The sequence below is a fragment of the Phyllostomus discolor genome, chromosome 1 (genome assembly GCF_004126475.2).
Source record: "Phyllostomus discolor isolate MPI-MPIP mPhyDis1 chromosome 1, mPhyDis1.pri.v3, whole genome shotgun sequence".
Lineage (NCBI taxonomy): Eukaryota > Metazoa > Chordata > Mammalia > Chiroptera > Phyllostomidae > Phyllostomus > Phyllostomus discolor.
The window spans coordinates 33,080,129-33,092,393 of NC_040903.2; the positions used below are offsets into that span (position 1 = coordinate 33,080,129).

Consider the following 12,265-nt stretch of genomic DNA (forward strand, 5'->3'; position numbering starts at 1 on the left):
AGGACCAGCTTCACTTCCTCGGAATTAGCTAATTGGTTTAGGACATGAATTAACTCCTCCAGACTACTGGGTACCAATTAATACTAATTTTGGCTGTAATGAAGAATGAGCTGAGGAAAACCTACAGACATTTAATGGGATAAATGTAAGGTCATATTCCTAGAGACAAGGAATTTTAGAAAGTAAATATTGGTTATCCATTATTTGGGATGATTATTCATTTCATTATTTGGGAAAGGTCAAGAAATAGCACTGAGTGCGGAACCAATTCAGAAATAAGACATTCACACACGACAGAGCTATCACCTTATTACTGATAAATAATGAAGAAACTGGCTTAAATTTGCAGGCAAGCGGGGCTCCTAACACAGACCCCTCCAGGACTATTGCAGGCCTCCCTCGGGGGCTCAAACCCCTCGCAAAACTTACAGCACAGGGAGAGCAGGTCAGAGCGCATGCCTTTGGTGTGCCGTTTGCTTGCAAAGAAAGGGGAGAAAGGGCATTGACCTACAGATGTTCATTTTCTCCTTCCAAACTCACCTATCAGACTAAATCACTCCCTCTCTGGGTAGAGTGAGTGACAGGAATGAAGAGAGCCCAAGATTGGTTTAGGAATGGGGTTGCCACCACACAGAAGGAAATTTTGGGACCAGGGAAAGAAGTTTTGCTCTCTGTAAAGCACAGAAGCCTGGAGACGCTATGTGACCTTTCCAGGATTATTCAGCTAAATTGGTGGCAGTGTCAAGGATGATGCCCGGGACGCTTTTATTTATTCATGTTAAAAAACAGACAAATAATGGAGCAAAAATATAATGAGAGAGGCCTCCTAATTTACTGGCACTGCACCTGAAATATCTGGGGTTGGGTGGTTTAGTGGACTACAGACTTATTATGGAGCATTTGATGGTGTGTGTGTTCAAGAACAGTGTCCATATTACAGAAAACAATGTATTTGTTCTCCAGAACTTTCTGGAGAGTTGTACTCAACTCTATTAGCTACATTTTTAAAAGAAGATAGATATATATAAAGCACAGGACATGATCAGGATAATAAGAAACTGAAACAGAACTGGGGTTTGAAAAGCCCTCACTGAAGAGGCTTGTTTCTGTAGAGTTCTCAGAGAAAGAGCAAGGTCAGAGGAAAAAGTCCTGTGGAAGAAGTTTTAAGTGCATAGAAGGAAGCTCCCTCTCTCTCTCTCTCTCTCTCTCTCTCTCTCTCTCTCTCTCTCTCACACACACACACACACACACACCCCTAGCAGTGAGCAGAATGCAAATTTGAACATGCTACCCCTCTATGAAAGCCACTGGGTGCCTTCCCAGTGCTCTTAGGATCAAGCCCAGGCCCTGTTGTTGGTGTCCAGGCCCAGCGTGTACTCACTACCCCCTTACTTAGCTGGCGGCAGCTATCCTGACCTTCCTTCAGACCCTGGTGTACAGCAGGCTTCTTCCCACTCCTGGTCCTGAATGTGCAGGTCCTTCTGCCCGGGTGTTCTTCCTTCTTTTCTATACCAAACCCACCCCTGCTCATCTCACTTTTCCCACCTTTGTGGAATCTTCCCTGACTTCCTGGAAGAGGCCATTTTACCCTCTGTGCAATTATCAGAGTCCTGCTTTCAGTTTTCTTTTTTGACCCTCTACTAACTGTGAATTCCATGAAGACAGAGAAGGTATTTTTTCTCAAAATATGCCAGAGCCTGAACATATAAGAACTCAACATACATCTAAGGAAGGAAGGAAGGGGTGGGGAGAAGGAAGGAAGAGAGTCCCTGGAATTGGAAAGGTTCAAGCAGAAGATATGAAGGACCATCTTTCAGGAAAATGATTGAAAATATTCCTGCACTGGGTGGAAAGACTGAACCAGATAAAATTATTCAGCAAATGTTTGCTAAGCACATACTATTTTCCAGGGGCTAGGTACAGAGGATAATAACTGAATCAGTTCCTGCATTGATACATAAGGCACCTTTCAATTCTAAGACCTAGTGATTAAACGCAGCAAATCCACTTATCACCATAAGACAGAAAAAGAAACATAAAATGAAAATGCATGGCATTCTGCCCCGTTTCCATCCCAAAGTACAGTTATATCTAATTTCACTAAATAAATATTATCAACTTTGAATATTAGAATTATTTATTTCTGGTGAGCCATAGCTATAATAAACAGAGAATGGGAGAGGGAGAATTAAGTTAATATCTTGTGGAGATCAACTGCAAGAACAAAACTAAGGAACCAGCCCAGTGATTCAGATGGACATTTCTCAGTAACCAGTGAGTACACATTAAACAAAGCCCAAATGAGTTTGTTTCCACTAGTGTCCTTCTAAAGAGTTCCAATATAATAAGGACGGAAATGAGAAAATGCTAATTCCCCTTTTCCAAAATGTTACCAGATGTAAAAACCTCCACTTAGAATCTATTGCTTTTAAAAATTTAACTTTTGCATTCTAAAACCATGTACTGCCAATGAAACGATGAAGTCAGACTTGCAGCATCTCCTATCAGGTGGTCAGAATGGACCCTGAAGGAATGGAAGGAACAGGAGGATCACAAAGGAAGAGGTCAGAGCTAATTCTAGGCTTTAAAAGGACAAAATCAATCCTTTGCTGATATTCCTCTGTGTGAATTCTTATTTTGTTCTTTACTTACTGGTCTATTCAAAGTTGCTTGGGAGACTTAACTATCATTAAACTATTTTTGCTCTCATTTAACCGGGAACATACTGCCCAGGGGTGGCCATGTAAGAAGCAGCTTGAAGGCAAATTAGTTCCACAGTCCAAGGCCACAGTCCTTGGGGTATTTGGTGGTCATTGTTTCTCTGTCCACACTGTCTTAACATCTGGAGCAGATACTCCTGTCCTCTTCTTGTGCACCTGCCAGAGTTTTGTGCCTGGAACGAGTTATATGGTATTTTAAGATAAGGCATAACAGATCATACTAGTCCACAAAACCACACAAAGTAAGAACATGGAGAGAGACTGAAGATGCAATTGGGGAGAAGATAATTATTAGTGCAAGATTTTGAAGGAGGTGGGAGGGGTGGAGTAAATGCCCAGTCATCTGAAACATCATTTGAAGACTGAGTTCCACAATAAATGCTCAGTTTTCTACCCTGGAAACTATTCACCTTGATAACTTCCCTATTGTTTACTGATAATAATTCAAGAAAATTGTGCTGCATACTCTCAGAATATAGCTATTCATAATTCAAGTTTAAACTAAAATGTTTGGATTCCCATTGCTTAAGGCCTAAGTTGACAGATTTAAGAATCACATTTATAAATGTGGTTTTACAAATGCCTATGTATTAGAATAAGCATGATATGAATAATTTACTATTCAGTCATAGCCAGTGGGTAAATACGTGAACACAATTTGTATCAAGGCTCAATAGTAAAAACAAAATGTGGAAAGTGGCTGTAAAATTAATGGTAAAAGTACAGGAAGCTCACTCCTGTGATCATTAGAATCTTAAGATTCATTGTCTCATTCTACCATTTTTCAAACCAATTAAATGACCTAACCCTGAGGAAATGTGACATTTATAGGCATTTGAGAGTGGTTATTTGGTGTGAGCATCTCTGTACTTTTTAAAAAACGTTGTGTTGTGGAGAACTTCAAACGTATCCAGGAAAGAGGAGAGTATAACAAAACTTCATGTGCCCATCACTCAGCTTCAACAATCTTGTTCTCTCTACACTCCTGCTTACTTCCCCTGTGAATGATCTTGAAGCTCAGATATCATTTATTTCATCTGTGTCTATGTATGACAATTTTTACTATTATTTCCAGTGCTTACTTCCTGAGATTATATTATTTATCACTCATTAAAGACACATGGTAAGAACAACAACAAAAATGTTTCTCAATAAATATTTGTTGAAAGAATGAAGGAACAAAAGCATAATATTCATTGGGCACTTACTGTATACTAAATGCTTGTACGCACAATTCACTAAATCTTTATGATAAGTTGAAATCATAAATGTTATCTTCACATTTCAGATGAGTAAAACAAATGTAAGGGGATTAGGGACTACCCAAGAGATAAAACACAATTTAAATGAAAACAAAATAAGATTAAATCATATTATAAATATACAATAAAAGCAATGCATGAATGACATGGATATTTTAATAAGCTTCAGAATTTAGGCCTTTGAGGAAGCAAGTAAATGTGGCAAAACATTAAAAATTGGTGAATCCGAGTAAAGATATATGCGAGTTCTTTATACCATTATTACATTTTTATGTTTTAAATTATTTTCAAATAAAAAGTTAAAGCTAAAAATTTTAGGGCCATTTTTTATTCAACTAACAAAGTTCAAGGAAGGCTCTGAGTGACATTTTTCATAACAGGCAAGGCTTTCTCTTATTTTGGTCCCTCTGAAATGAGAACCTGAGTGAGGGTTAGGTTTAGGTCAATTTTCGGGGTCTCAGGAGGGAAAAGGCAATATCAGGGAACAGATGTGAGCAAATGAGGAGATTCTCCAAGGTGGTGGCCTAGGTAAACACACCTCACCTCCTCACACAACTACATCAAAATTACAACTAAATTATAGAACAACCATCACTCAGACTGTCAGAAATCGAGTTGAATGCAAGTCCTACAACATTGGAATTTGAGAAGAAACTACATCCATGTAAACTGGTAGGAGGAGCAGAGATGTGAAATGAGCTGGTCCCACACCCACCTGGAGGGATATCTCAGGAATGAGGGGTACCAGGCCACCCAACCCAGAGTTCCAGTGCCAGAAAGATAATCCCCATAACATCTGGCTGTAAAAACCAGTGGTGATTGAGTCAGTAGAAGAAACTTCTGGAGTCCCAAGTGGTTTCTCTTAAAGGACCCATGCACAGACTTACTCAGACTCACTCCCTCTAATCTCTAGCACGAGGACAGCAGCTTGGAAGGCACCAGTGGAATACAGGAAAGAACTGAAGTGTCTGACATCAGGGGTAGAGCTGGGGGACAGCTTTCTCCCAGACAGAGCAGCAAACAGAGGCTCCTTTTCGGAGCCTCCCTCCCTCCACAGGGCCACAGACAGGTAAGGACCATATCTAAGACTCCATCAACCTGGCTGCCCTGCCCTGGTGATTCTCTGTGGCTTTTCCATGTGAATGACTTGTCTTGGCTCATGCTTCAGATCTTCCTAATCCTCTCAAACAAGCAGCAGCTGGCCTCAGTGAGTTCCTGTACCTCTTGCTAAGTGGCCCCAGGCCCGACACTGGCAGCAGTTGGCCTTGGTTCATAGTCTGGCCATGTTTGGGCACCTCCAAGCACAGCACAAGTAGCAGTGATCTGCAGATTGCTTTATAGCTTATTCCAAGTGGCCCCAGATAGAGCACAGGTGGTGGCTGACCTTGGCCTGAATGTCCTGGGAAACCCTAGAGCCTACACACCCAGTGCACAGCTATAGATGATGTCAGAGTACCACCATCCAACCACCTCCACAAGTGACACACTTGAGGGGCAGATTCAGCGGGCACAGGAGCCCCACTGAAGTAATTCCCACTCAAGGGAGTAGGCCCTGGCATAGGTGATCCTCCATGGAGGGTGGAGGGTGGTGATCAGTGGTCACAGCCAGTCCTTGCAGGTGGCTGGCTGGGGTGAATCCCTCCCATTGACCTGCCAACAGTAATCAAGGCTCAACTATAAGAGGAGGGTATATTCAGCATACACAGAGGGTGCACCTTGAGTACCCAGCTTGAGTGATAGGGAAGGTTGTGCCACTGCACCCTACAGGGCACCTGCTACATTAGGCCATACTACCAAGACATGGAGTCAAAGCAGCTCTATATAATATATAGAAACAAACACAGGGAGACTGCCAAAATGAGGAGACAAAGAAACATGGCCCAAATGAAGAACAGATCAAAACTCCAGAAAAAGAACCAAACAAAATGGAGATAAGTAATCTATCAGATGCACAGTTCAAAACACTGGTTATAAGGATGCTCAAGGAACTTAGTGAGGACTTCAACAAAATAAGAAAGATCCAGTCAGAAATGAAAGATACACTTCTTTATTGAAATAAAGAACAATTTACAGGGAATCAACAGTAGAGTGAACAAAGACGAGAATCAAATCAATGATTCTGAACATAAGGAATCAAAAAAACAACAAATCAGAACAGCAAGAAGAAAAAGGAATGAAAAAAAAAAAAGAAATGAGGGTAGCATAAAGAGCCTGAGACAACTTTTGTGTCATTGGCCATGCTGTAAAAATGCATATGCATTTATTGAAATCCTATTAGTCATAGTTTCATGGACTGCTTTTATCACTAACAAATAGATGCAGAATGATTTCCAATGTGAAATGATGCCATTTTACTAACTAAATCTTAAACACACCATTCAATGACAAACAACAGTATATCTCACCAAGTTTCAATTATGTTTCCAGGATGAGGAAGTTACCAGAAGGAGCTCTGAGCGAATTAGGGTGTAGCATCACTGATTCAAGCAATAAATAAATCCCATGCCCTGACCTCTATGGAGGCACTTTTAAGGATTTATTAAAATAACCTCCCAGTTGTGTTTTTCCATTTCTTTTAAGATTTTTCATAAAAAATAAAAATGAGCTGACCCAGTGGGTCAGGTTCATCTCTTCAGCTGCTGAGCCAAGAGCCTGGCCTTGTACTCATTCCACACTTGCTGCTCCACCAGGTACTCCCTAAGGGCCTCCTCTGTGGGGTAGGCACACACCAGCTCCGAAGCGCTTCTCCTGAAATCAGTGCTGGCTTCTGAGAGAAACAAGTTCTTGGGAATAAAAATGCATTCCACTCCTTCACTGATCTAGAGGAGAGAATAGACACATTTACTTATTTTTAGTTGTCTAATTCACAAGGGAAAAGCAGTTGAGGGTCAAACATGGGTTTGAAAGAGTTCATGTGCCCCTCAACCTCACCCAAGGGCCTAATCAGTCAACAAGGATGTGCTGTGCCTATGAGGAGCTACTGACCGGTCTACCCAATTTGGACACCAGGATGGCCACTGTAAAAGTCACCTGGGCCCACGTCACCCTGACATCCCTCCTTACCAAAACATTAAGGGATTCTGCATAAGGACCATAAAGAATTAATTAAGAAAATATGTACCCTAAATGAGATAAGCTATGTAGAGTTTATATGTAAGATAGGTAGCTGTACAACAATTTTCAGGTAGTGTTGGGTGTGGGTCAGATCTTCACTGTAATCTCGGTCAGTAAAACAGTGTCCTGTGCCTCTGCTCTGGTCCTTGTTCCAGTTCTCCTCTCCTTCTCTTGCATCAGGTTCTCTGCTTCTGACCTCTGCTGTACCTTTCTGTGTTTCGGATGGGTCCCTATGTGCCAGGGATAGAGTTGTGAGCAAGAGACTGATCCTTTTCTCACATTAGACTTCTTTCTCTCTTCAATTATTCACAATTTCTGTCTCTCCCAAGGTTCAGCAGGGTTATTCCTTCTGGTTTTTAAATTTGTGTTCTTTTTAAATCACTATTGCCCAATTCACTGTGACAGACATTTGGGCCTCTTAAGTACTTCCTGTAGCAGGGTGGGAGTGAATTAGAATCCTGTAGGATTTTCAAAGAGGAAAACAGAATATTCTGGTTTGGATGTGCCTGGAAGTCCGGTGTCTCGTTAAGCGACTCTTCTAGGGTTGTTCCACTGCTCTAATACAAATGTCCCATTGCCACTGCCTGCTCAGGAAGGCAGAGGCTGGCCTCATGGCAAGCAGCTCTGTGGGCTCATCCTATATGGATTCTACAGGCAAGGCTCTGGTCACATGAGTTTCAAAACTTCCTTGAATAAATATTCTTACTTTATATTATTTCAAAACTTTTGTGACTCTCAAAAAGCAAGAGAAAAGCCTGAGTCTTTTTATGGTTTCCATTAACATGGCATAAATCCTGACATGGAAGGTGACTGATGAAATAAAAGGTATTTGCTCTTGAAAAAAGGCGATGAGACCAAATAAAATTACATGGCCAATTTTTAAAAAATTGTAATTCTATTTGCACCATTTCAATAATCCTGAACCTGAACTTTTTGATTCTCATGAGCTCATCCTCTTCTTTGGATTTCCCCTTTGTAGATGCTGCGAGGAGCCGTCTGCTCTGTGAGCTCCCGTGTGTTGACCAAAGGGAAAAGCACACGACTTTCCTAGGAAGGGTTCAGGGGCCACGTTGGGAAAAGGCTGCACTCTTACCAGGTACAAATGAAGATCACAGGAACAGCCCAATGTTTCTGCCAAGCCCTAAAATTGTAAGAGAGCCTCAGTCACTAAAAATAAAAAGTACCTTTTTATCAATGAAATTAAGCGAGAGATAAGAATCAAGTCAGAAACATGAGTTTTTTATTAATTCAACTGTAGCAATGGTTGAAATGGGTTTCCAGGAGTCAAATAAAATGGGAATATAAACTATGTCTACAGGATTATAAAATAAATGTAAAGTTGAGAATCACATATTCATAAGGAGTGAGCCACACCACCAATTAAAACTTAACACATCCAAGGCACATAATCTATTTTTGGTTGAGCTTTAAGAAATTTTCCTAATGGCAAAAATGAATGATTAGTATTTTGGGGGATAGTGGGACTTGAGCTGGGACTTGTAGGACAGAATAATTTTTATTCAGGAAAGCAAATTAATAGTTGTCCAGACTATGAGAGAAAATGTAACTATTCATTCAATGTGATTGTTTTAATTACATATTTGCAAAATAAAAAATTAAATACAATGTATGTTAGAATCCTAATAGCAGGCTCTGAGAAAACATAATTTAATCTTAAGCCTCATTCCTCCAGAGCTCATCAAGGATGGAGTCAGTGTATAAAACCAGATAAATGTGAGGCCAAATGGGCTTGTTTCCGACCCTCCACCTGAGCCCCATCCATAAAGACATTGCACCGTGACAACATGCGAAGGCCATAATCAGTCATCTTTCAGTGGTGACCTCCTGAAGTTCTAGGAAGGAAGGCATTTCTTCTTTTGAAGTAAACAGTAAGTGACAATCCATAAAAAGTACTTGAAAGTATTATAGGCCCTAGCTGGGTAGCTCGGTTGGTTAGAGAGTCATCACGATAGGCCAAGTTGCAAGTTCAGTCTCTGGTCTGGGCACATACAAGAAGCAACCAATGAATACGCAAATAAGTGAAATAAGGCATCGATGTTTCAACGTTCCAATGTTTCTCTCCCTCTCTGTCTTTCTTTCTCTCCTACCATCCCTCCCTCCACCTTCTTGTCCTTTAATAAAAAAGTAAAAAAAAAAAGTTTTATATACATATCTGATGGAAATGATTAGAAATCAGGAAATGTTTATTCAAAATATGTAAGTGACTATGAGAAAGATAAATGAGATGTGTTCTTTGCCTTCAAGAAATGAAAGTCTTGTTTGGAACACAAGACCTGCTCTTTGAATCGATCTAATTGCATTCTGAAAAAAAAGAATCTTTTTTAAAACATCAATTAAATTCATGTGAGGAGGAAACTAACATGTTCTGCATATTTGATATGTGCCAGATACTAGGCATATAGTTTCTCACTTAATCCTCACAGCAATGCTAGGAAGGGGATATAATGATTTTCATTTTGTAGGTGAGGAAACCGATGTTCATATAGGTGAGGTGACTTGGATAATGTCACGTAACTAGGGAGTGACAGTCCCGAGGAGCAAGTGCAGGCCAATGTCTCTTGGTGCAATGTCCATGCTATTTTCATCACTACTGGGGCACCATAGGAAAAATGGGAGGAAAACAATCATTGTGAGGTACATGTTGAAGGAAAACTTTGCATATGTTTGTAACTTCTTGTGTATTGATATTAATATCAAGACTTTATCAATAAAATGATATGGAGCCTTGGTTAAATTTTAATGACATATTTCATAAATGACATAAGGCAGGAGCATCAGGAAACAGAAACCCAATTAAATGGGTTGAAGGAATCAGATTAATTTTATCTACCTATCTACAAAACTCTATCAGTTAAATAAATGTATTATTGTTCTCCTTTGCAATGTTTTTAATATTACAATTTTAAATTTAGAAGGCAGCTCTGTGTAGAGAAAAAAGGCATTAGGATAGAAGACCTGAATTTGATTTTTAGCCCCCAAATTACTGTGGTATAATCCTAGGCAGTTTTTTTAGTCACTTTGAATCTTGTAGGAGTATTAATACCCCCTCTCCTGCCCCAACCAGCCATCTGTTCACCCACCCACCCATCTATTGGCCCATCCACCCACACAACCATCTCTTTACTCAATTATCCATTCAATGTACATTTATTGAGAACCCACTAAGTGCCAGTCACTGGAGATGTGTTAGAGTTAAACTAGATCAGACTCTGCCCTCAAGGAGCCCACAGTCTAAAAAGAGAGACGAAGATAAATATAAAACAACGTAGTAAAATGTGGTGGGCGCTGTGAAGAAAAACTGTCCTGGCTGCAGGGGACAGAAAGAAAAGGGTACCTCTACTTGGTGAGAGGCAGAGGGGAAGGAGGACAACTCATGGGCACCACGGGAGAGAGACGACAGACATCACGGAAAAGGTGGCGCTTGAGCTAAGTCTCAGGAAAGTACATTAGTAATTTTTCCCAGTGAATCAGGGGTGGGGTACTGGGAGGGCTGTGATGTTGGGAAGGGTGTTTCAGCGAGAGGGAACCACAGAAGTAAATACTTAAAGGCATGGTATGCTGTGGTAGTCAGCAAGCTATACATAGGCAGTTTGAGTTGGTTGAGGTGCAGAGTGGGAGAAGATGAAACAAGAGATGAGGCTAGAGAGGGTGGGCTGCCACTATTAGGTTTAATTTTATCCTATGGACATTGGGCAATTATCATAACCCCTTAAAGTAGAGTGAAATGATCGGATTTGCATTTGAGAAGGGCTACAGCTATAGAGAAACAATATGAGATTATTATAAGAAAACATATGAAGACTCACTGTAAACTGTAAATCATTACATAAATCACTATATAAATGCTTGGTTTTATTTTATTCAATATAAGTCATGATTGGCTACATCATAGACCATGTGAGATAGATAAAACATGAATTCTATGTAACTCTAAGTATTTATTTAAACAAACCTACAAAATGTAAAATATAAATGAATTATAATAATAAACTAAGAAAACTTACAAAAACTTCACCTTGCTCCAGAACTCTTATCTCAACAAAACATGTTGCTGATGAAAGTCCCTAAAAAGAATAAATCAAAATGTTGGTGATCTTTGAAAGTAGCAAGTGCTGAAGAGGATGTGAAGAAACTGAAACCCTTATGTAATGTTGGTGGGAGTGCAAAATGGTGCAGCCAGTGTGGAAAACAGAATTGTGGTTCCTCAAAATTTTTAAAACAGAACTACCATATAATCCAACAATTCCACTTCTGGGTGTACATCCAAAAGATGTGAATCCAGCGTCTCGTGGCAACACTTGTATAGCCATGCTCAGAGCAGCATTATTCACAATAGTCGAAAAGCAGAAGCAATCCAAGTGTCCACTGATGGATGGATGGAAAAAGAAATGTGGTATATATGCATATAATGGAATACTCTTCACTTCTTTAAAGAAAAGCAAATTCTGACACATGCTACTACATGGAAAAACCATGAGGACGATATGCCGAAATAAGCCAGTCACAAAAAGACAAGCTGTATGAATTCACTTACATGAGGCATCTGGAGTAGTTAAATTCAGAGAAACAGAAAGCAGAATGGTGGTTGTTGGGGACTGAAAGGAGGGGGCAATGAGGCGCTGTTTAATGGGGACAAAGTTTCAGTTTGGGAAGATGAGGAAGTTCTGGAGACTGGGTGCTCAACAATGTGAATATATTTAATACTACTGAACTGTACACTGAAATGACCAAGATGGTAATTTTACGTTATGTGTATTTATTACAATTAAAATACATCAATAATTTAATAGATTAAAATTCATTAAGGGGACATAGGAACAATGATCATCAAATAAAAGAGTTTTATAGTATGAAGGGTTTCTTGTTTTTTGGTCAGGGGGGTGTGGTTTAAAGTCATAGAAATTAGTATACACTATGTCTCCTTTTGATGATAAATTAAACTAAGCTAATGTACACTTTTGGGACATTAAGAACAGAATCAAATGATTTTATCTATTACTTTTAATTAAACAGCAGTTTAAAATAACCAGAAATACCACAAATCATTTGTGTTTTCATAATCACCTAAAAATAAATTCAAGAACAGAAATTTAGGAGGAAAACATTCAAATGAAGTTACTGCATGAATTATCTACTATCAGCAAATGA

General features: G+C 39.6%; 1 protein-coding gene across 1 annotated transcript in view; it reads right to left on the bottom strand.

Moving 5' to 3' along the window:
• Positions 1–6,083: 6,083 nt before the first annotated feature.
• The window catches only part of LOC118501910, an 80,209-nt gene continuing 74,027 nt past the window's right edge, over positions 6,084–12,265 (bottom strand). The window contains exons 13-15 of the mRNA XM_036031769.1: positions 11,122–11,181; positions 8,190–8,237; positions 6,084–6,801 (exon numbers count right to left, since the gene is read on the bottom strand). Of these exons, the coding sequence (XP_035887662.1) occupies positions 6,607–6,801; positions 8,190–8,237; positions 11,122–11,181 (303 nt within the window). The 3' untranslated portion in view covers positions 6,084–6,606. The remainder of the gene's footprint in view (positions 6,802–8,189; positions 8,238–11,121; positions 11,182–12,265) is intronic.